Source organism: Malus sylvestris, chromosome 15 (assembly GCF_916048215.2).
Source record: "Malus sylvestris chromosome 15, drMalSylv7.2, whole genome shotgun sequence".
In the NCBI taxonomy this organism is placed as follows: Eukaryota; Viridiplantae; Streptophyta; class Magnoliopsida; order Rosales; family Rosaceae; genus Malus; species Malus sylvestris.
In genome coordinates, this window is record NC_062274.1 from 24,288,884 (window position 1) to 24,311,789 (window position 22,906).

Consider the following 22,906-nt stretch of genomic DNA (forward strand, 5'->3'; position numbering starts at 1 on the left):
TAAAGCAAGTGTATGAGAGGAGATTAATTTATGTAAAACAGGTTTGTTGTTATTGGACGTTTTGTTTTAAATAAAAGAATGATATGTGCAAAGTTGTCAACACATAATATTATATTATTAGATAAATACGATAAGTGATAAACTTGTTTTATATAAGTTGTTCTTAAGTAAGAGTGAATTTTGTAATGCATTTAAGTGCTTTTGGCAACAAGTTCTTGTCAACTAGCAGGATGGAGACTTGGAGAAACCGAGTTATTTAGAAAGCGAAAAGCCAAAAAGCCGTATATGAATTATTCGTACATGCATAATGCATTATGAATAATGCAAATTATTGGACGTTTGCTGAGCACTAATTTGTAAGTTCACCAAACACTAATTTCAAGTTTGAATAAAAATAAATGTTTCAAAACAAGTCCTATATCCGTACTTTCGTACCACACTCCACCACATGGACACAAATTAGATGTTTCCCAGATCAACATGTTGACAAATCAAACACCATGCTCCACAACAAATAAATTTTTTTATTATACTCTAGTGTATAGTAGACACTGCATTATAAATGGTCAAAGGATTTATTTATTTATTTATTTGATCAAAGAGTTCAAAAAAATTGACAGTTTAAAAGCCTAATGCATACCATGCTTCGATACATAACAACAAAACCCTTAAAAATCGAATATCCAAACGACCCACAACACCACACCCCCTCCCTCCAAGAAGTTGATAAATCAACTTCAAGAGTTTGAAACAAATTTGTGAGGACACAATGTGTGAAAGCTCCACTTCTCTAGTCTCACACCCCTTTTAAGTGTGAAAAGTCCAAGAGCTTGCTTGAGAATAGCATTTAAATGATTTAAAGAATTTTTAAAGAAAATATAATTCTTAATAAAAATATAAATTAATTCTGAAAAAAACACTTAAATTGCTTTTGAAATTCAAAAATATTTTCTATAAAAATGTTTCAGTCATTTAAAACTATTTTCCGGACAAGCCCCAAATTAATCTATCTCAAATAGAACCCCACATCACGTGGCCCCCCATCTTGGTAAATATCAAGTTATCAACCATGCCCTTCCACTTCTAAAAATTACATAAATTTTGGTCCAAATGTTTAATCCTTAAAAAGTTCTTTTTGGATGATCTCACATATTCTATTGATAAGGGAATTAAACTTCTTATTGATTTAGCTATGTTCTAGTGACTTGAAGAGAATTAATGTCCTATACAAGCGAGCATCTGCTAAAAAGTTTGCATCTCTATTTAAAAGTGAGATGTTCAAAAGTCGACAAACAATCTTTTGAATATAATCAATCAATGTTTGCATTAAAGAATTGTATCCTCTTAATAGTTAGTAATAGCGTCCAAAATGCATTCATAATCATTTCAACCTCAATTGATCAAATTCTCTTAACAAGAGCTAAATCAATCCATCCAACAAGTCCTGTTGAATGAAACGTGCAAGGCCAAAAATTGCTGAGCAAATTACGTAATTGTAAATATCTTATCGATTGATTGAAGAAAACAAAGTTCAAATAATACATGAACAAAATCCTCTTTTTGGAACCAAAATTCACACACCTTGACCAAGTACTTGTGTTGTGTCTCTTAAAAGCTTAACACACACAAGGTTTTCTTTGTCAGGCTTCATTCACTCTTTCCTTTTCTCTTTTTTTATTTTTTTATTTTTTTTATCAGAATCTTTTTCTTTTCTATAAACCCAATATTTTTCCTCTTTTTTTTTCCCCAAATTTCAAGGAAAACGACCATTAATAATATCCCCATCCTATCGCTATCTCAAAAGAAGCAAATTTTCCCCCAGACATTTTCCTCCTTTCACTTCACACCTGCCATTCTTCCCACACTCCCAGACTCCACCGCAGTCCCAGTGTTTTCACCATCACAAACCCTACTTTACTTTCACTAAAATTTTCCCGGAAAATCGTTCCCATCCAGGAAAAAGCCCTTTCCTGTTCAGGCCCCATGAGAACGGTGTCTTTTAGCCACTGCCTCCTGGAATATATAGCACGAATCATCTCACAGTGTCCCACGCGTTCACAGAAACAGCGCAGCGCATCGCACCATCGCCAACTCTTTGATTCCAGCGCTCAAAATTCCAAATTTTAAAAAGATAGCACACGTGCGCTCTACCCCCTACAAACCATAACCCCATTCCTTAATTCCATAATTGATATTGAGTGTGCAGAATTCCGCTAAATTACACAATAAACTAGCGAATAATAACTTATGATATCCAAAAATCAACTCGTACAATTCGTGACTTGCTCATGAAAGTCAAATAGAAAACCATTAGCCCATAAAAATTAAACTTAAAACCATCACTTACAAGTAAAGAAAAGCAACTAATGGCAAAAGAGAAGCCGTCGAAACCAAAAGGCATGAATAATAATAAAAATAGGTAAATATTATTTTTGTTTTTGTACAGCTAAATAAAACCCACGAGTATCAGTAAGTATGAGCTGTATCCACATAATTAAGGCAACAACATAATTACAGAAACCATAATTTTGTCTAAAAACATAGGATTATCAATTATTTATGTCTATATTATTTCCTTGTAATTTGAACCCTTTCATCTTGTTTTCTTACTTATAGGCTCTGTTTTAACATTCATAGAACAAACGCGTCCCCCTACGTATTTGAATTTTTTTAACCCGATGGGGAAACCCAAATCCAGAAACCCGAGGCCCCATGACCCTTTCAATTTTCCCAAAGAAAAATAAGAATAGTAAAATAAAAATATTACCGGGAAACCGACTCGGCCAGTTTCCCTATCTTTTCCACGAGCTCCGGAGACAGCTTCTTAGCCGGTTTCCTCTCCTTCTCGGGTCGAAAATTGAAGCCCAAAGCCTCCGAAACTTCCTCGGAGCTCCACCCGGCTTTTCGGAGCGAGTCCGAGAACCGATCCGCTTTGAGCAGCAGCGCGTCGAGTACCGCTTGGTTGTCCAACATAACCATCTCTCCCTCGAAAAACCCAGACGCCGATACCGAAACCATCTCCGATATATCCGTATCGCTCCACCCGCCATGTCTCAAAGCCGACCCGATTTGATCAATGTACTCGTCCACCCATTTCGGGATTTCGGACCTCGACGGCATATCGAAGAACCTTTCCGGAGAAGAGCACGACGACGACGAAGAGTTTGAGTTCCTCCGGCGACGATCCACGGCTGCGTCGCTCCAGAACTCGACCCATCTAGGGGTTTTGGTTCCTGAACCGAAACCAGTGTCCAGGCTCCGCCGCGAGAAATTAGAAGACGACCCGGCCGATTTCTCGCTCACTGACCTTTGCTTCTTAAGGATATACGGGTCGGTCTCCGATTTCCGAAACAGAGACTCGCGCTCGAAGAAATCGGATAGATCCAAGCCACAACAGAAGATCCGATTCTCGTCGACGTAGAAGATGGGGTTCCCCGCCAAACAGGGGTTGCACGGAATGTAGCAATGGTTGAAAATTGGTATCAGCAACGGGGCTCTCTTCAAAGCAGTTCTCGCGACCCGCAAGGCCTTTTCCGGGTCGGACGGTCTCAGACCCCAGGATTTGGACCAGAGGGTGTTCCTTGCGATTTGGAACGAAATCGCAGCGATCGGGAGGTCGAGCGAGGCCTTGAGACCGAGGCGGGCACCGGCGGCTCTCCAGTCGGGAAAACCGGGGCCAACAGGCAACCCGGCTGAGAGAATGGCTCTGAGGTCTGGAGGGAATACGAAGCCGAACTCCGCTTCAGCCCGGGCGAACTCGGATTCAGATAGACCCGGCTGGACCTGGAAACCGGAGCTTTTGAGGTGGGATATGACGTTGTCAGCTAAAGAGGAGAAGGAGAGAAGGCCGTTCCGTACGGGAAGAGTGGATTTTGCGGCGGTTGTTGGGGTTGGTGGGCCGGCGGCGGCTCGGGCGGAGAGACGGCGAAGGCCGGCTACGTGACCCGGGTTGAGGCCGGTCATTCTCCGATCGACGTCGACCATTGTGAATCGGAAGTGAGCGGGGAATCGGATGAGATATGGAATGCAGGTGGCGTATGTTGTGAAATGGTCTGTGTGAAGTGAAAAAATATAGGAAGTGTGGGAGGGGAGGGGAGTGGAGGGGAGGAGGTGCCGAGTGGTAGCGCTTTTTGGTAGGAGAGAAGATGGAACACTGGGGCTGTGGAAAGCAAGATTGTATATTTATAGCCGCTCTATAGTGGACCCCATTCAGATTTTGGTCTTGGTTTATTTTAATTTTTTTTTCATTTTCTAGGTTACTATTTAACTAAGCCTAGTCGTTACTCAATTTACTAATTTTTTTTTTAATTTTTTAAAAGAAACAACTAATATCAAATCGCGATTATCTACCAATTTCGAATATCGGAAAAATTCACAGTGGTATTTTAACCACGGATATTAAATTTACTAATTAATTTTCATTGAATTTAGTTTTATAATGACTAACCTTCTAAATTTACCAATTTATTTAACTGACCAAGATCTGCTAGAGCATCAACTATCAAGTTAGGTATGTTTATAGTTCAGTTTTTTCTTTTCCTTTGTACTTGAAATCTTCAATTCAATTTTCCTTTTCATTAATATCACCTGGATTAAAACATAATCTATAAGGTATAGCTTCTCCAAATACTAGTCTAAAAATAATAGAGGTAAATCGTTGCGTGATCTGTTAGATGGATTATTCTTCGATGTATGATTCTAGACATTAAATCCGATTAGTAAATTGTTTGAGAAAAGAAATTTACATTCTTTTAGAATTATAATTTTATCAACTTATTGAGCAACGGTTAAAAGTTAGAATGTGTGGTATTTGGGGATTTGATTGTGATGTGCTGGGACTGGGAGGTTGTCACTTTTTCTAACGGGATTATAGTGCAACAAATGTCAATTTCCTTGACCTAATTAATCATTAAACGAGCTTCCTTTGTGCTAATTGCTGTTTTAACTACGAAAAAAAGGATAAAAAAAGTGGCCCATAAATAATGATGCATTTTGGTTTGATTCTTGGCAGAAGAGATAAAGGGGTAGCAGACCTCATCATATCATACAACCACATTGCTGTACAATAGACGTTAATTTGCTTTCTAAGTATTTTATTTAGGAAAACAAAGCAAGTTTTAACCTTTTTTGCTGCGAAAATATTAATCCCTAATCATTGGTCATCAGAATAATAAGACCAACAAGGAGATAGATACATGTTCCTCAAGGTGCCAGCATGCTTAATTTGATCATTCATTGCCAGGACAAGTGTCCTAGCTAGTCCCCTCCAAATAAAGCTCTCTCCTTATCAATTTAGGTAATGTAACAAGTTAAGTGGTAATTCTGGATTACGTCAGTTGGTTAATTAAGTTAGTGTGTTTATTTTCTATAAAATGAAACAGTTTAAAATAGATAATTGTATATCATTCAAATCTACTTATTTTCGTATAAGAACAAGAACGTTATTAGTTCAGTTAATTTGCAGACTTTGATTGGGGTGTTGTGGTTTATGACATGCATATATACACTAGATGAATGCATCGTTGAAAAAAGTCCAACAGTTAAAAGATTTAACGGCCACAATTTTATCGTATGGTGTAATTATTAGATAATCTCATATTACCATTACTCATGTTTACATATGTCTCTAGCAACGAAATCAAATAGCAGCTTACCAAAAAATAGAATCCAAAAGTGGTACCATGCAAAGGATTTACATTACAAAAGTCAACCTAAATTGATCAGAAAGTCAGCAACAGCGGCCATGGGGGTTTCCTGGCAAGCAGGACAAAGCCAGTTGCATGTTGAAATTCGAAAGTCTGGTTTTTCAAACATTGGATATTGGATTTAACATATTCTCTCCCAATAATAATGACATATTTGAATATTTCCCATGCCATTAAGGACATGTAAGTCATGTTTGATCCAGTAATTTGGTTGGTGTAATAAGATTAGTGACAGAAAAAAAAAAATTTGTACCCTTTTTAAGAAACTACAGAAATAGGACAGATATAAGGATGAATAATTTCGAGTTGCCATCTTATTATATTATATATGTACTCTCACGTTTATTTATTTTGACCAAAGCATTTTACGTACTCTCATGTTAATAGCAAAGTTTGAATCTTACCTTGTTTTTCCTCTACACTAAACAAACAATAAAAACGAAATTAAATCCATGCTTAACACAAAACATAATTACTTAATCCTGCGAAGTACATTGCTGGGTCGATATAAACGGGATATGATCCTCTCCGGATCCAACCCATCCAGATCCTCCCGATCCTTCTTCTTCTTCTTTCATCTCTTTAGTTTTGCTTCTACTTCCTCTCGTTCTTCAATCTTCTTCTTCTTCTTCTCAGTCCTGCTTCTTCTTCTTCATTTTTTCTGCCTGTTTCCGGGGAACTTCTACGCATCCTATTTTTCAGAACGACGAGCGGAGTTCGTCGTTCCAGACGATTATGACGTTGCCGGTTACCAGCGCCTGGGAAGCCACCACGCCGACTCCGGGGAAGCCACCACGCCAACTCCGGGGAAGCTTGGATGCCGACTCGGACTATAACGAAGAAGGATCTGGAGGATCCGGATGGGTATGCTCCGGAGACGATCCTATCCCAATATAAACGGCTACTTTCTCAAGTTGAGCACGTGATGGAAACACTGGTATTTGCCCTAGACAACAAAAACGATAATTAAACTTATTAAACGGCAACTTTTCTCAGGAAGGCTAGTTACGGTTATTGTTCTGAACTTCTTGCTTTGGGCAGCTTAAATAATTCACCTGACCATCTCAGATTATCAGGACATGTGAGGGTGGCCTTGTTTATTTCGGTAAAAAAATTTAGAATTTAGAATTTGAATTACATAATTTATATATAGTGGGTCAACGGTTCGTGCAGTATACTTATATAATTTCACTGTAAAAAACCCATGCAGGTACGGAAATGGTAAACCCAATAAGAGGAAGACACGATGAAGCAAATATCCACTTGCAGCATCTTAGTTTGGAATAAACGCCATGCGAAGCCAAGTTACTAAGCAATAAACGCATCGAAAGCTGCTTTGCATGGGCGTGTTATATAAGCTGCTTTGCATGGGCCACACGCCATGCGAAGCCAAGTTACTAAGCAATAAACGCATCGAAAGCTCATCCACCAAATTTGTACATACGGATATTTACATGAATATACACGCATACATACATTTGTATACGGATATTTGCATACTTTACAAATTTGTAATCAAAACGTGTTGAGAGTATGAATCTCACGTCAAAAAAGAAGAGACATTGTATGTGTTTATAAATAATCGAGCTACTCCTCTCATAATGTCAATTGGTTTTATAGTGAAACTTCAACTTCTTCATGGTATCTGAGCCATGTTGTCATGTGTGAAGCCCAACTATGTCACCTGATTTGTGTGAAAATGAATCCCGCATCCAATATAGAAAAAACCTTACATGTATTTAGAAATAATTGGGCTACTTCTGTATTGCCAAATGTGGATAAGAATTCATCTGATTAGCATGTAGAGGAAAAATAAGTCTTAGTTTGTTAATCTGGAATTGGCACTTCCTCATCTTGCGCCATTTGACATACATAAACGAAATATAATTATAATAAATCGTTTGACATATCATCTACTCGTAAGTCAACTAGAACGATAATTATAATAGATCGTTTAGTTCTTTTACATGAGGATATATAATGATAAAATAATTGATGATCCTAGGACTTACGATGAGGTGATGTTTGATATTGATTCGAGTAAATGGCAAGTCAACATGAAACCCAAAAATGATTCAATGTTTTCTAACCAAATTGGACCTTGGTTGATCTCCTGAGGGTTTAGTTCCCATAGGTAACAAATGGATCTATAAAAGAAAACAAAATTCAAAGGCAAGTCGAAACATACAAAGCTAGACTTATAGTTAAGGGGTATAGGCAAATGAGAAGGCATCGATTTTGATGAGACTTTTCCACCTGTTTCCATGATGAAAAACATTCTAATTTTGCTTACAATAGCCGCTCACTATGACTATGAGATTTGGCAGATGGAAGTGAAAACTACCTTCTTAAACAACTATCTTGAGGGAGAACTATACATGGAACAACCAAAGGATTTATTCCTAAAGTTGAGGAGCATAAATTATGCAACTTCAACATTCCATCCATGGCCTCAAGTGAGCATCTCGACAAGATCGAAAATAGCTATTTTTGGAGGGAAATTTTGGTGCCACATTTATTTACATCGAAACTTGTATGCGTCGGTAATAGTTATAATTTTTACGAGGGCATGTTTAAATTATCAGAAATTGTTTATTTTCAAGGGCAACAAGTGGTCGTCGGTAGTAATTTCTCTATTTTCAAGGATAATTAGTTGTTGCCGGAAGTGATTGTGCATTTGCGATAGGAATTAGAGGCCGTAAAAATAACAATCTATTTTCAAGGGCAATCAATAATGGCTCTCAAAAATGGATATTTATTTATGAGGGCATATAATTGTCAGAAAAGATCATTGCCTAGCTAGGTTATACATTTTGTTCTTCTTCAATAGTTCCTCTTCACTAGTTAGGAGACTGTCAATTTTAGAGTTAATTTAAAAAGATTTTTACGCTCTCTTATACTCATAAATGTTTTATCCTCTCAAACTCACATAGATGAGATTCAAAAGGTCTACAGCATATTAAAGATACTAAAACAATTTTAACATACCAAAACACATAAAAAATTCATAATAATTCATTTATACATGTAAAGAGTGTAAAATAATATGCAAACACTCGTGATTGCATCCTCTATGCTTTATCGATGGGTACTTCGTTATTTGAATTTTTAAAACCCTACAAATCCTTGTGAAAAGTGTTTTACGGGAGTTCAAAATAAATAAAAATTCATAATAATTAATGTACAAGTGTGAAAAAGATATAAACACTCGTGATTGCATCCTCCACGCTTAGACGATACTTACATCGTCATTTAGATTTTTAAAACCCTCCAAACCCTCATGAATAGTGTTTTTGTTTGAGTGAAAAATTATTAAAAATTCATAATATTTATTTTAGAACTATGAAAAACGTGTGTGTATATTATATATATAAAACAAGCTTTACAACTTTTGCAAAGGGATCAAATTCGAAATCCGACACCATACTCCATAAACCCTAGATTTATATTTGTTGATGCACAAAACCAGAGGTCTTGGAACAACGTAAATCTGACCGTGAATCTGCAAGAAAGTAAATAACACAAGATGTATCGTGGTTCACCCCAAGGTTTGAGCTACGTCTACACTGATTATATTTCTGAAGGAGAGAGAGCTCTGAGAGTGAGAGCTTTAAGAGGGGTGAGAAGGCTTTGGAATTCGCCTCCCCTAATTGTGAGGGTGATGAGTCCTTTTATAGAATAAGGGCTCCTCGCTTATTACATATTTGCCCTTTCCTTTATCACATAATTACATTTAAGTCCCCCGAGTATTTGTACGAGATCTAAATACGAGGCCCTAAATATGGTATAAACAGTAGTCCCCTAAGTCTTCAGTCAAGAGGGTCTTTTGGCTGGAGACTTGAAATTCAGTCCATGTGTGGGCCGAAGTAACTAGATGTTGTCTTGAACTGATGCTCGATATGAGGCGGTGCTCAATCTGAAATGATGCTCAACTAGAAGTAGCACATGCTGCGGGCTGCTCGGCTCGTGGCTTATGTTGTCTTGGTTGGCTCGGCTTGTGGCGTTGAAGGTGAGGGAGCCATTTTTATAAAATAAGGGCTTGCTCCTCAATACATGAATGATGGGCTAGAGTTGATGCTCTCTAATGTTGGTGAGGGAGTCTCTTTTATAGAATAAAGGCTCGCTTCTCAATACATAAGTAATGGGCTAGAGTCCCCCAAGTATTTTTCATGAGTGCTCTCTAATGAAAGTGAGGGAGTCCCTTTTATAGAATAAGGGCTTGCTCCTCAATACATAAGTGATGGGTGCTCTTTAATGAAAATGAGGGAGTCCCTTTAATAGAATAAGGGTTCGCTCCTCAATACATAAATAATGGGCTAAGTCCCCCAAGTTTTTTTTATGAGGCCCAATTGAGGCCCAATATATGGTACATAATGTAGTCCCCCAAGTCTTCGGTCAATAGAGTCTGTTGGCTGGAGACTTCAAATTAAATCCATGTATGGGCTAAAATGGCGATTGTTCGGAGGCGGTATTTGTATACCTTGCACTGAAGCTTTGTAGGTGAAGCTTTGCAAGTGAAGCTTTGAAGCTAGAGCTCTGTAAATGAAGCTTTCGAAGCTAGAGCTTTTGTAAATGAAGCTTTTGAAACTAGAGCTCTGTAAATGAAGCTTTTGAAGCTGATTGACATGAGTGATGCTCATGAATGTTTATGTTGATTGACATGAGTGATGCTCATGGATGTTGTCATGAGTGATGCTTATGAATGTTGACATGAGTGATGCTCATGAATGTTGACATGAATGATGGTAATGAATGTTTATGTATGATTGTCATGAGTGATGCTCATTAATGTTTATGTATGAATGACATGAGTAATGCTCATGTATAATTTGGAGTACTGGGCGTACTTTTGTTCACCTGGTTGGTGGCATGAAGGAGAGTACGAGTTGTACATTTCATCACCTGGTTGGTGGCATGAATGGCTAGTTGCCAAATGATATTAGAGTACGGGTTGTACATTTCATCACCTAGTTGATGGTAATAGCGGCAGGTTGCCGAATAATTTTGGAGTACTGGGCGTACTTTTGGTCACCTGGTTGGCGATAATAACGACGGGTTGCCGAATAATTGTGGAGTACTGGGCGTACTTTTGATCACCTGGTTAGAGCTATTTTAGGCTTTGCGTTTTTTTTATTACCCTCTGATAGGGTTTATACATGTATCTCCGAAAGATACGAAAAATAAATTACATCATTCAAAAAACAAGAAAAGTAAATCACATCATTTTGGTAGGGTGTTTATTCCTTGCTTTTGCTTTCTGCCTTTTCTTTTGCTTTCTGCTTTCTCCCTTTGTTTTTGTTTCCTCTTTTCTGCTTCATGGCAAACAAGAATGATTAATAGAATTAATAATAAGAAAAGAATCTTTTCTTTTGCTTTTCTTGATCTCCTCGCTCATTTTCTGTCCCTTCTTTTAGCAGACAAAATGAGTCATAACAATAGAAAGCTTATCTCCGCTTTTGCTTTTGCAGACTTGCTTTACAAACATCTCCATAGCTTTTCCCACCAGGTGCGCATGTACTGGCCAGAGTAGAGCTGGCCGATCCGGCTTGGCTTCCAACTCAACCTTACTCGGCCCTTTCCAATCAAGAAGAAATTTAATTATCTCACTCCTGTTGTAACCAGCAGAAACATGAAGATGAGTTTGTGCCATAACGACGAGATGGGTTTTCCCAAAGCATCTTCTGAAACCCAATAGGGTTGCCGAACTGAGTGCAGCCGTGGATGGTAGTGGGCTTGGCGGATCTCAACTATTGATCTGTACTTTTCTCATTGAGAAGAGATGGACGATATGTGCGAGTACTGGACAGTACGGATCTCGACTGTCGATCGCAGTTGCAGGAATGAAACATCTCGGTCCGGTTCCAAATCAAAGAACGAACCATTACGACATCAACAAATCTGACGCTGGAACCTCTATCTCCAGAACATCCCACAGAATCTCGTTCATGGTTGACGTCGTGGTGGGGTCGTCGTGAATGAGCGAGTTCTTAGATCTGCGACGTGAATAGTTCCCTGAGTCAGATCTCCTCATTAGCACGAATGAAATCGCCTCTGGATTTCGGAAGGAGCTTTCGATTTCATTCTAAGGCACATAACGGAGCTTTTGGGTCGAAACTTTCGACGGCAACAAAGGGCATCCACAAGCTTTAGAAATTCCTTCATTGTTGATGAAACTAGAGTGATAAACCATCTTTCTAAGCCAAACAACGACGTGTCACCACAACTTTGATTCCAAACAACCAATTGGGTCCCTGATCGAATAAAATTTCCGATGGGAGTTTGGAAATGTTGAAGCCTTCAGCTTTCAGAGATTAGAGAAGGAGGGAGAGTTCTCGGAGACTTGGCATTTGGTGGGGCTGGTCAGCGTCGACCCATTAGAAACATTGAAAGATCCAAAAAGGGTCGAATGGGATCTGGGCGGTGGAAGGAAGCAGGTGTGCTTCATCTTCCCTGTGGGCTTGTGAGGTGAAGTTGGTCCAAGAGAGCTTGGCGTTAAGGAGAAGTCTTCGTTGACTTGGTCAAGCTTCTCCACCTCCTTCCTCTTTTTCTTCATCGTTTTCATCAACATAGGTCTGAGACAAAGTAGTCCTCCATATGAGAGATTTCTGCCACTCTGATTCTCTTCTCCGCCGCTAAAATGTTGAGCTTTTGAACCATTTTGATCGGGTTCGAGCTTGATTTGATAGGATTCGTCAGTGGAGATGGACGGTGGCGATGGGACGATGAGGCTCAGTGCTCTTAATTTGAAGCCTGGTCGGGTTGGCGGCTTCGAGAGCCTTGAGCTCCTGCTACTTGAAAGACCAGTCATTAGGAATACCCAGGTCCTTCTTGACCTTCTAGTTTTTGAAGCCGAGCTTTTTGGAGTCCTTGGCCTTCTTTTTGTGGTGCTCCCTCAGCTTCCCTATCACCTTGTACTTCTTCCTCAACGTCACTCTCTTACCCCTGCTCTTTTTGTTTTTATATCCTTCTCTCCCTGTTTCCTCCTACCGCAAGAGAGAGAATTTTTCAGATGAAGCGTGTGGATGGAAAAGAGATTTTGGGAGATGGAAACAGTGGAAGATGAAACAGCTCTGTAAATTGGAAATTTCAGAGAAAGAAAGAGAGAGAGAGAGATAGAGAGCTGTGTTTGTGTCTTTGTGTGGGTTTTGCAGATCCACGACGGAGGTGAAAAAATGAAAGAGAACCGACATAGTTTTTTGTGTTCTTTCCCATAGACGGGGCCAAATGTTGATGCACAAAACCGGAGGTCTTGGAACAACGTAAATCCGACCGTGAATCTGCAAGAAAATAAATAACACAAGATGTATCGTGATTCACCCCAAGGTTTAGGCTACGTCCACACTGATTATGTTTCTGAGGGAGAGAGAGCTCTGAGAATGAAAGCTTTGAGAGGGGTGAGAAGGCTTAGGAATTCGCCTCCCCTAATTGTGAGGGTGAGGAGTCCTTTTATAGAATAAGGGCTCCTCACTTATTACATATTTGCCCATTCCTTTATCACATAATTACATTTAAGTCCCCCGAATATTTGTACGAGATCTAAATACGAGGCCCTAAATATGGTATAAACAATATTTAACCATCGATTGTCGTTTATTTTCTATTCTTCTCACCAGATTTCATTTTTCAGATTTCTTTTTTGAAAACAAGATTTTTAGCGGACGCAAACTAATGAACAGTTTGAATCGTTGATATCACGTTTCGATGTTTACGATTAATCGAAATATGAGTCGATGTTATATAGTTTCTAGAGACTTTATAAACTTCGAGTAATATTTTCACTAATTGTAAAAATCTAAACATGATATCAACAATCCAAAGTGTTCATCTTTCTACATCCGCAAAAAGATCATGTTTTCAAAAGACAAAATCTGGAAAAGGAAAAAAAAACTAAATTTGGTGAGAAGAATAGAGCATAAATAAACGGCAATCAACAAAATTTCGTAATTGACCTCTTCAAAAAAGTTGTAGAGCTTGTCATTACGAGAGCTTGTAAATTTTTCACACTTTTACATTAATTAAAAAACTTTACCACAATAATAGTCCTAGGATTTAATCTCACATAAGTGAGACTAAATTCTTACTGTTGGATTCTTTGATCTTAGTTATATATAAAAAAAATTTGGTCAACTGAAATAAGATTACAAAATCTCACAAGCAGGTTGTGGGATATCTCAATGTATGCTATGTATAAAATCCGATATCTACTTTTTCATTGGGTTGGTGAGTAGGTTCCAAGTGAACCTAGGACGCCAAAACTTTGGGATGTCGTATGGGCAATCCTTAAGCACTTGAGGGGTCCTAAGGATATGATATTAGTGTGTATGAAAAAAACATTGAAGGGATGTTGTTTGTGAAAGACTAAACTAATTCCGACCACATGGAATCTACAAAGTGTAGGTCCACATAAGAGTGTGTCTTCATTTTGAATAAAGGAGCTGTGAGTTATAAAACAATGTGCAGAAGTGCATAACGCTCTCCATGTGAATATTAGGTGATTACAATGGGGGATTACGAAACTTGTAAAATGTTAAGCAATATGCAGAAGTGCAAAACGCTCTCTATAAATGCTAATTGAGAGATTGTTTTTTATAAATAAGTTCATCACTGAATTGTAAATGTTCCTACCATTAAATTACTAATGTCATTATTAGGTGATTACAATGGGGTATTACTTTTTATATTAGCACTCCACAAAATGTTGAATGCACCCCACATTAAAATTTAATATTAAATAACTTATTTATCCTACTATGCAATCACAATTTTGACCTTAGTAGGTTAAAAATAAATAAATAAATTATATATACACTCCAAATCACTTTTAACATATTATTTATTTTCTTCAACTATCAAAACCCCTCCGACTCTCCATTGTTGAACAAAACTCTAATCAATGAAACTACAAACATGTTGATTGAGAAAATTTATTTTTGACGAATGAAACACGAAATCGATGTTTCGGAAGCTTCACATAAGGTAAGACTTCATATTATTGATTGTTTTAGTAATTTTGACGACATCGATAATTATTTAATCTTGCCTTTAATGCGTTATTCAAGCTTCTATGTTCGTATTCATCTTTTAGGGATCACAGGGATTACATGAAGAATTAAACACCTAAAATTACCACCAAATATTAAAAATAGACGACATGGGTTTTAATGGTAGAATTGAAAACAACCCACATATGCTTTAAATCCCAGGCGGCATCTTTTGTCAAAATTTTAGTCGGCATTATTTGTCCAAATTAAAAGCTTTATAAGATTTGAAAAATGTGGGGTGTATAGAAAATGTGGGGTACATATAGAAAATGTAAGGTGTATATTAAGAATGTGGGGTGTGAGGGTATTATGGGGAAGTAAGTGGGGTGTATTAAGATAATTTTTAATTAAAAAAGCAAATGTGGGGTGTATTAAGGATGTGAGGTTTATTCAACAATTTGTGGGATGTTAATATAATAAGCCCCAAGAAATTATGGTTTCGTGAGTCGTCCAAACAAAAATCTAAAAAAATTATCACCAAATTAGAAAATTTGTGAAAAAAGAAGAGTTTAAAGAATTAACGTTGTAGAAAAGTAGTGAACCCAATCACTAATACAATGACACAAAGCATCTTGATTTCAGCATAATGTATGAGGTTGTGACTATAGAGCTTAGTTATGGAAGTCTGTCGTTATTAAGGTTTTTATGATAAAGGGTTGTTGTGACTAAATACTTATTAGTCGTTATAAGGGTGGTTGTCACAAAGATTTTTAGTCATGAAGAGTGCTTGTAACTAAAACGATGTTGTGAATAAAAGTTAGAACTTTGTTTAATTTTCTAATAACAAGGTATATTGTGACTAATACATTTCTAGCAGGTCAGTGTGTTTTTTTGTAACTAATCAATTAGTCACGAAATTTTCAGTCACAACCCAGTTACAGAACTTTTTCATAACTAAACGTTTTAGTTAAACATTTTATACTTTTAGTAATAATCTTTGTTGTAACTAAAAGTCTTTTTTTCTTTTCTTTCAAGTAGTGTCTGACATTGAAGCTTGAATCTGATTCTGTCCTAGATCCCTCTTACAAAAATTAGCTAAATATCATGAATAGTTAAGGTTTCGCCATAAAATTAATAGGAAGATGGTGAGTAGCTCTACTTCTATAAGCTCATATATAAGATCCATTTTGTCTCCAATGTGAGATTTGTACTCTCAACATAGTGACGAATTTTCGATTCTAACACATGGGCAACACAAATTGAGTGACGTTGAGCACGTCTGGCCATTTGACATAATATTTGTGTCAACTTAGCTATGATACATATCCACATGAAGGATGATGAAGTTCCATCATAAAATAAAGGGACACTTTAGATGCGGTTCCTAACTATCAATGTTTTTTTATTGAAACCTTTGTGGTTTTTAGTTTTTTATCGAAGTTCCTGACATAAATGTAATAATGTATTTCTATGTTGGTTATTATATTCTTAAATTCAAAATGAAATTTGTAGTTATTTATATTAATGAGGTTTTAATAAAACCCATAATTTATGAGATTAAAAATATTAAAGATGAATTATACTCTCCAATATATATATGGGTACGTTCATCAAAACTAACCAAAAAATTATTGTACCAAAACATGGGTACATTTTTCAAAAAAAAAAAAAGATATCAGGCTTATTAACATTATTAAATTTCTTCTATTGTACTTGACATGGATACGTTCTCAAATCAACGAAATATAATGTACTCATATAAGTTTAAAAACGGATTAGAGAAAAGATTGAGAGAATATAAAAAAATGGGTACATTTTATATTAAAAAGGGTACATTTTTATATAACAAATTGGTATATTTAAGAATTGGTAATATAATTTAATGGGTACAAACTTATTCTAATTTTATTTTTTATATTTTGGAAATGTTTAAATTACAAAATTAATTAGGAGTTTAATAAGGGTGTGAGTATTAAAACTCTAAATCAATTACTATTTTTTATTATAAAATTATGTAACTTACATGTAATTTATTAATATATTAATGATAGAAACTTTGATCTAAATATAAAAACTGATAAGGTCTTAGTCAATAAGCAACAGAAACTAGGGACCAGATACTAATTTTTCCTAAAATAAATTGGCAACATCCATAGCAGTTCAATTACTTATCAATACATACAAAATACTCTTAACGTGGGATACTCTCTACAATATATGAAATCATTAAGCTAATTGATTATCATCATAATCATTTCGAAAGAATATCCTTATCTTTGAATCTTACCACAAAAGATTTCCAATTTAACTTATTATAGGAAAGATCAATCAATAGGAACCTAAAACATGGATGGTCATTCCACTACATTGTGGGGTGTCCCCAACAATGAAGTTCACGAATTTAAACTACAGAGAGAGAGAGAGAGAGAGAGAGAGAGAGAGAGAACTTGTTGTATATGTACAAATATATCAAAATCTTTGACTAACAAGGATCTTAAAAAGAAAGGGAGGTCGGCATTGGCTAAAGATTTGTGGGAGTTGAGATATGGACCATAAAGCATGGTCTCTTTTAACATACATGAAATTAACACAAAAGTTGAATTTAGATTCGTAGGGTTTTTGATAGAGACGTCCTCGATCGATCGCAAGGCATGGACCCAATATATAGCCTGGTCACAAAACCATACGAGAAATTACAGAGATGTCTAGGTCTTGTCTTTCAATGGTAAACTGAACGTGGATGTAAGATGCCACTTTGCATGGAAGCCATTGGAGTATGCCACTGTCTTGTACGTAGAATAGAAGACATGGTGAGGGTCCATATACAGCACTTTCTAATCACCGATATCTACCCAGTCCAGTGGACCTATCGATAAAGTGGGCAACTTTGCATGCTTGTCTTCCTCAATCCCACATTATGTTCCCTTAAACATTGATTAGTCAAGCTATATATCAATTCTCTTGCTTTGTCTGTAATCTTTATTTGTTATGAAATGTAAGTTTTCGATAGAAATACATTTGTACAACATTCATAAGTCAGACCAAAGATACATTTTGCTTGATATAATTAAAATCGATACTCTGTTTAAAATATTAGCAGAAGCAATAATACTATTATTAATTAATGCGTAACCCTTTCTATCAACAGAGACTGATGGAGACTAGTATGGAATCAAGCCAGCCGTTTGAAATTTACTAAATAGTTTGGACATTTGGTAAGATGGTCAAAACATTTTTAGAAGGTAATGTTAGGGTGATTTGATTTTGTAAACCAAATAATGTTGTTGTTGAGAATTGGATTATTACTTAAGTGTTGATTAACGTGCTTATTTTTTTATTGGTAATACATCATTTGATTTGTAAATTTAGTTTACCTAGCATTACCCTTCTTGGGATACGAATTTACATACAAATATTCTTTTTAAACTCTCACACACTACAATTGATTAATAGCTTTTATCTTGCAAACTGTGCATGTAAATATGGAAGCTTAATGATCTCTTTTCTTCTCGACACCCATGCTTAATCTTGCATATTATTTTCGTTTGATTTATTCAATCTTATGGCTAAAAATAAAATATATGTAAAAATCAGCTAAAAAACTATATATATATCTATATATATATAACAATTGAAAAGTTGCATGAAAAAGTAATAGTGTGTGAAAATCAGCCTAAACTCTATATATAAAACAATTAAAAAGATGTGTGAAAGGCTTATAATAGTGCCTGAAAATCAGCACTATGTTTTTAATACAAGTATAATAGTGTGTGAGACATAATAAGGGTGGAAGATTGAGCTAAACACACCATCGATCAGTAATAATTTGATATTAAATTCGTTATTTATATGATAATCGAACTTAAAATCCTTCATTTATAAGAAGAGAAAAAATTTCACTAAACCAATACAATTATTTTATTTATATGGGGGTAAAATAGTAGGCTTGAACCCCTAAGGCTAATTAAGATGAAAGTTAGCTTGGAAGCATGGAGGTAACTGTCCCTATATGCCTAATTCTAGTTAGATGGTCGTTTTCTAGTCCTTAGTGGATGAACATGCATAGGATTGATGCTCGGTCCCATCTAGGGAATCTTAATTAGCATATCTCTTTTTCGTGTTCTTTAAGTTTTTTTAATACAACCTAAGCTTGCAGATAATACTTTATTCCAATGGAGGAAAGTTATGTATTTTGGTGGATAGATTCTTACCAATTCTCTTTTCTTTAACAACTAACAATTAAATTTATTAACTCTGTTATGTAAAAAAAAAAATACAGCCTAAACTTTTTAGTTGTGACAAAGTTAAGCTAAGTGGAAGTTCATTACATGTCAATATGAATATTTACATGAAATTAACCAATCTATTAAAGTAAACAATTAGTTTTGTCTTCACTCTGCTGGCTACTTGATCCACTTTCACAATCATCCTCATATTAGTTAAAAACTTTATCTGACACTCAGATATATCTATATGCAACACTTAATTAAATACTTAATTAATTATTAAATGTGAAGATCTGTGATGTCACTATGATGTCGAAAACGCATGGAGAGGGGAGAGGGGAGAGGAGAGAGGAGGGAATGGGAGTTTTAGGTCATATATTTTAATTAAGGTTCAAATAACTGGGACAGAAGGAAATAGAAGAAGATTTGCAGTGGTTCGTTGTGGTTAGGATGATAACATAATATGAAGGCGATTAAAAGATGGGACTGCATGCTTTGAAGAATAAAATCATTTTGTAGGGTAGGGTCTAGACTAGGATTAATTTTATTTTATACACTGTTGGATTGAAGATTCAATATAATTTCTACGTTGATCCAAGAGAGATACACCACCTCATGTGCTTCACTTAATTATTAAGTTCAAAGATATGTATTTTATAGTTATTAACAACATAACAATAATTGTACCTAATTAAGGTTTGTAGGAAGAATGGGGTCATATATTTAGAGTAGAGATCCTTGTTGGATCTCTGTATCCAAAATCGATGGACTCGAAAATTCTGACCGTTCAAGAAAGAGACTCGGGCTGTTTAAGGGCTTAGTGTTGTGTGAGTGAGCTAGTGAGATGGGCTAATAAAGATCGCAAAATTTAAATTAAGTGGTTTGAATTTCTGGATCTGTTGACTCCATACACAGGGATTAAAAAAAGATCTCAATTCATATATTTTAAGCCTAGCGCATAGGCGCAGGTGGGATTAAGAGGGAGACAAATAAATGAATGAGATTTGGATTCATTTCTTTAGGTAGAAAGTGGGAAAGGCTTAAGCATATACTATTTGATAAATGAAGAAACCTAAAAGAGGCCATTGATTGTTGTCGGTTTCTTTTACTATAAGTTTGAACTAGACTATTGTTGTTCTTGATAAATGAGACTATGGAAAATGAAGATGATATTTAGAGTAACGTTTTGTGGTTTAAAATTTGATATTTTATATGTTATGTTGTTAAGATGTTAATTTCAATCATATTCAAACAAAACTTACTTTACCAACATTTGGGATTTGATTGACAAATGAACGACATAACATATTAAACCGTTTTGTAAAAAATATTAATTTCATGCTTACTAAGTTGACATTTGTTAAATCATCTTTCGGCCAATTAGTGTACTAAATTGAGACAAAGGCTACCCTAACACATTCCTAATTGCATTTTTTATATTTCCCAACCATCACCATTAACCAAATTGCAAACCTATCTACATCGCTAGCTTAGACGTGAGTAGTGGGGTTTTGAATGGAAATTACTTTGACATCAAATTATCATATTCCATCACAAAGTTTAAAGGGAGATTATAATTAGATTAGAGGCTCCCTCGTGTGGTGGTAAGAATTCTTTTTATATGACAACTTTCTCTCCAAAAATCAAGTAGCTAGGAAGGAAGGTATTCAAGTAAAGGTAGGGTTTGATGAAAAAATAAAGAGTAAAGTTGATGTGAATATATGATATGCAATTGGGCATCACTTTCACTGAGAGATATATAAGATACGTGCGTGCGTGCGTGTGATACGGATGGAATAAAGGGCAAAGGCAGATGGAGGTTTAATTTAAATCTGAGCTTTTTGTGATGGCTACGCTTTAACAGAAACCCAGAACAACTCCCGTGTGGCTCACGGGATGCAAAGAAAGATATAAAGTGGCCAATAAAAAGGAAGATGGTGGATGCATCTATGCTATGCCATGCAACTTGAACTTTGCCTTTATCTTCATCCATCTTTACAATCTTCCTTTGTTCCCATTACAACATTAAAATCTCCAATTGGCACTTTGATTCGGGAGGCCCTCAATGATTTATAAAGTTATGAATGCATGCACGCTCTAACAAAATAAGCATAAAAAAATATGTATAAGGCAAACTGTAAACTTAGACATCTACATTTTAACAAATGGGAACATGATATAGCGCACAATATTTTCTTCCTTCCAAAAAAACGAAAGGTTTTTCATATAAAAGCTCGTGATAATATTGTTATATTTTTACATACAAACATTTCAAACTCAATATGTTAAGGAAAAACTCAAGCTCTACTAACCTTAATGAAAATAATTAATCAAAAGAATTTCACAATCACAAATCAATTGGAACACAACAAGAGACTAACTAAGGGGAATTTTATTTTTTTCTCCAACTAAATTAACTGTGTTTTTTTTATAAAACTTATGGTTGTTAGCGTGTTTATTCTAATTTATTAAGGTTTTTTATATTAGCACCTCACAAAATGTTAAATGCACCCCACATTAAAATTTAGTATTAAATAACTTATTTACCCTACTATGCAATTGCAATTTTGACCTTATTAGTTTTTTAAAAAAAAAAGTACTATATACACCCCAAATCACTTTTAATGTATTATTTATCTTCTTCAACTATCAAAACCCCTTCAACCCTCTATTGTTGAACAAAACCCTAACCAATGAAACTACAAACATGTTGATTGAGAAAAATTATTTTTGATGAATGAAACACGAAATCGATGTTTTGGAAGCTTCACATGAGGTAAGACTTCATATTTTTTATTGTTTTAGTGATTTTGACGACATCGATAATTATTGAATCTTGCTTTTGATGCGTTATTCAAGCTTCTATGTTCGTATTCATCTTTTAGGGATCACATGGATTACATGAAGAATTAAACACCTAAACTTACCACCAAATATTAAAAACTAAAGATATGGGTTTTAATGGTGGAATTGAAAACAAACCACATATGCTTTAAATCCTAGGCGGCATCTTTTGTCAAAATTCTAGCCGGCATTTTTTATCCAAATTAAAAGCTTTCTAAGATTTGAGATATGTGGGGTGTATAGAAAATATGGGGTGCATGTAGAAAATGTAAAGTGTATATTAAGAATGTGGGGTGTGAGGGTATTATGAGGAAATATGTGGGGTGTATTAAGATAATTTTTAATTGAAAAAGCAAATATGGGGTGTATTAAGTATGTGGGGTTTATTCAACAATTTGTGGAGTGCTAATATAATGCCATTTATTAAAAATGTATTTATTATGAAAGAGGCTGTTTTAGCTTAGTTGTTTCCTGTCAATGTGCATTAAGATGGACTGATGGGGAAACTTGACCTAAGCCCCTTGGTTTAAAGTTGGCAATGAATAGAACAATCACCAAACCTGGACAGTGGACTTGTTTGGAAAGCTCACAGTTTTGGTGGAACATAGTTTGTTGATTCCATTTTCTTTTCAAAAACTAATTACAACATAATTTGTTTACAAGGCTATTACTTCCATGAAAGGGTTCACAGGAAGTACAATTATTGCCTTCACCGGAAACAAAATGCACCTTCAAATTCAATGCATGCCTTTGGTTGTTACCGTAATGAGAAATTTTTTTATATACTCGGAACATAAGTCAGTACACCACTTGCCATAAAGTGAAGATAAGATGTATTTTTCAGTGTTCTCTTTTTGTATTATGACACACATTACACATGGTGTATCGCCTCCTGTTTCGAGTACATTAAAAAATCTTCTCACCGCAACATATTTTAAATAAATTTCTAACTTATAGCATTGAAGATATATATTTTTATCTTGTAGCATAACATTTAGGAATTGAGACCAATGAACTTCAACATAACTGCTTCATTACTGCTAATAAAACCCAAGAGCACGAGAAGAATGCACAAACTATGAAACTGAGTTTTTTAACACCAATATAAATTTGACAAAACCAGGCACGGATGTGGCTGCAATCCTTGATG

General features: G+C 35.6%; 1 protein-coding gene across 1 annotated transcript; it reads right to left on the reverse strand.

The window, feature by feature from the left end:
• Positions 1 to 2,404: 2,404 nt before the first annotated feature.
• On the reverse strand, positions 2,405 to 4,167 carry LOC126602042 (uncharacterized). The gene has a single exon (XM_050268859.1). The coding sequence runs from the start codon at positions 3,982 to 3,984 to the stop codon at positions 2,764 to 2,766; it is 1,221 nt and encodes a 406-aa protein (XP_050124816.1). The 5' UTR covers positions 3,985 to 4,167; the 3' UTR covers positions 2,405 to 2,763.
• Positions 4,168 to 22,906: the final 18,739 nt, after the last annotated feature.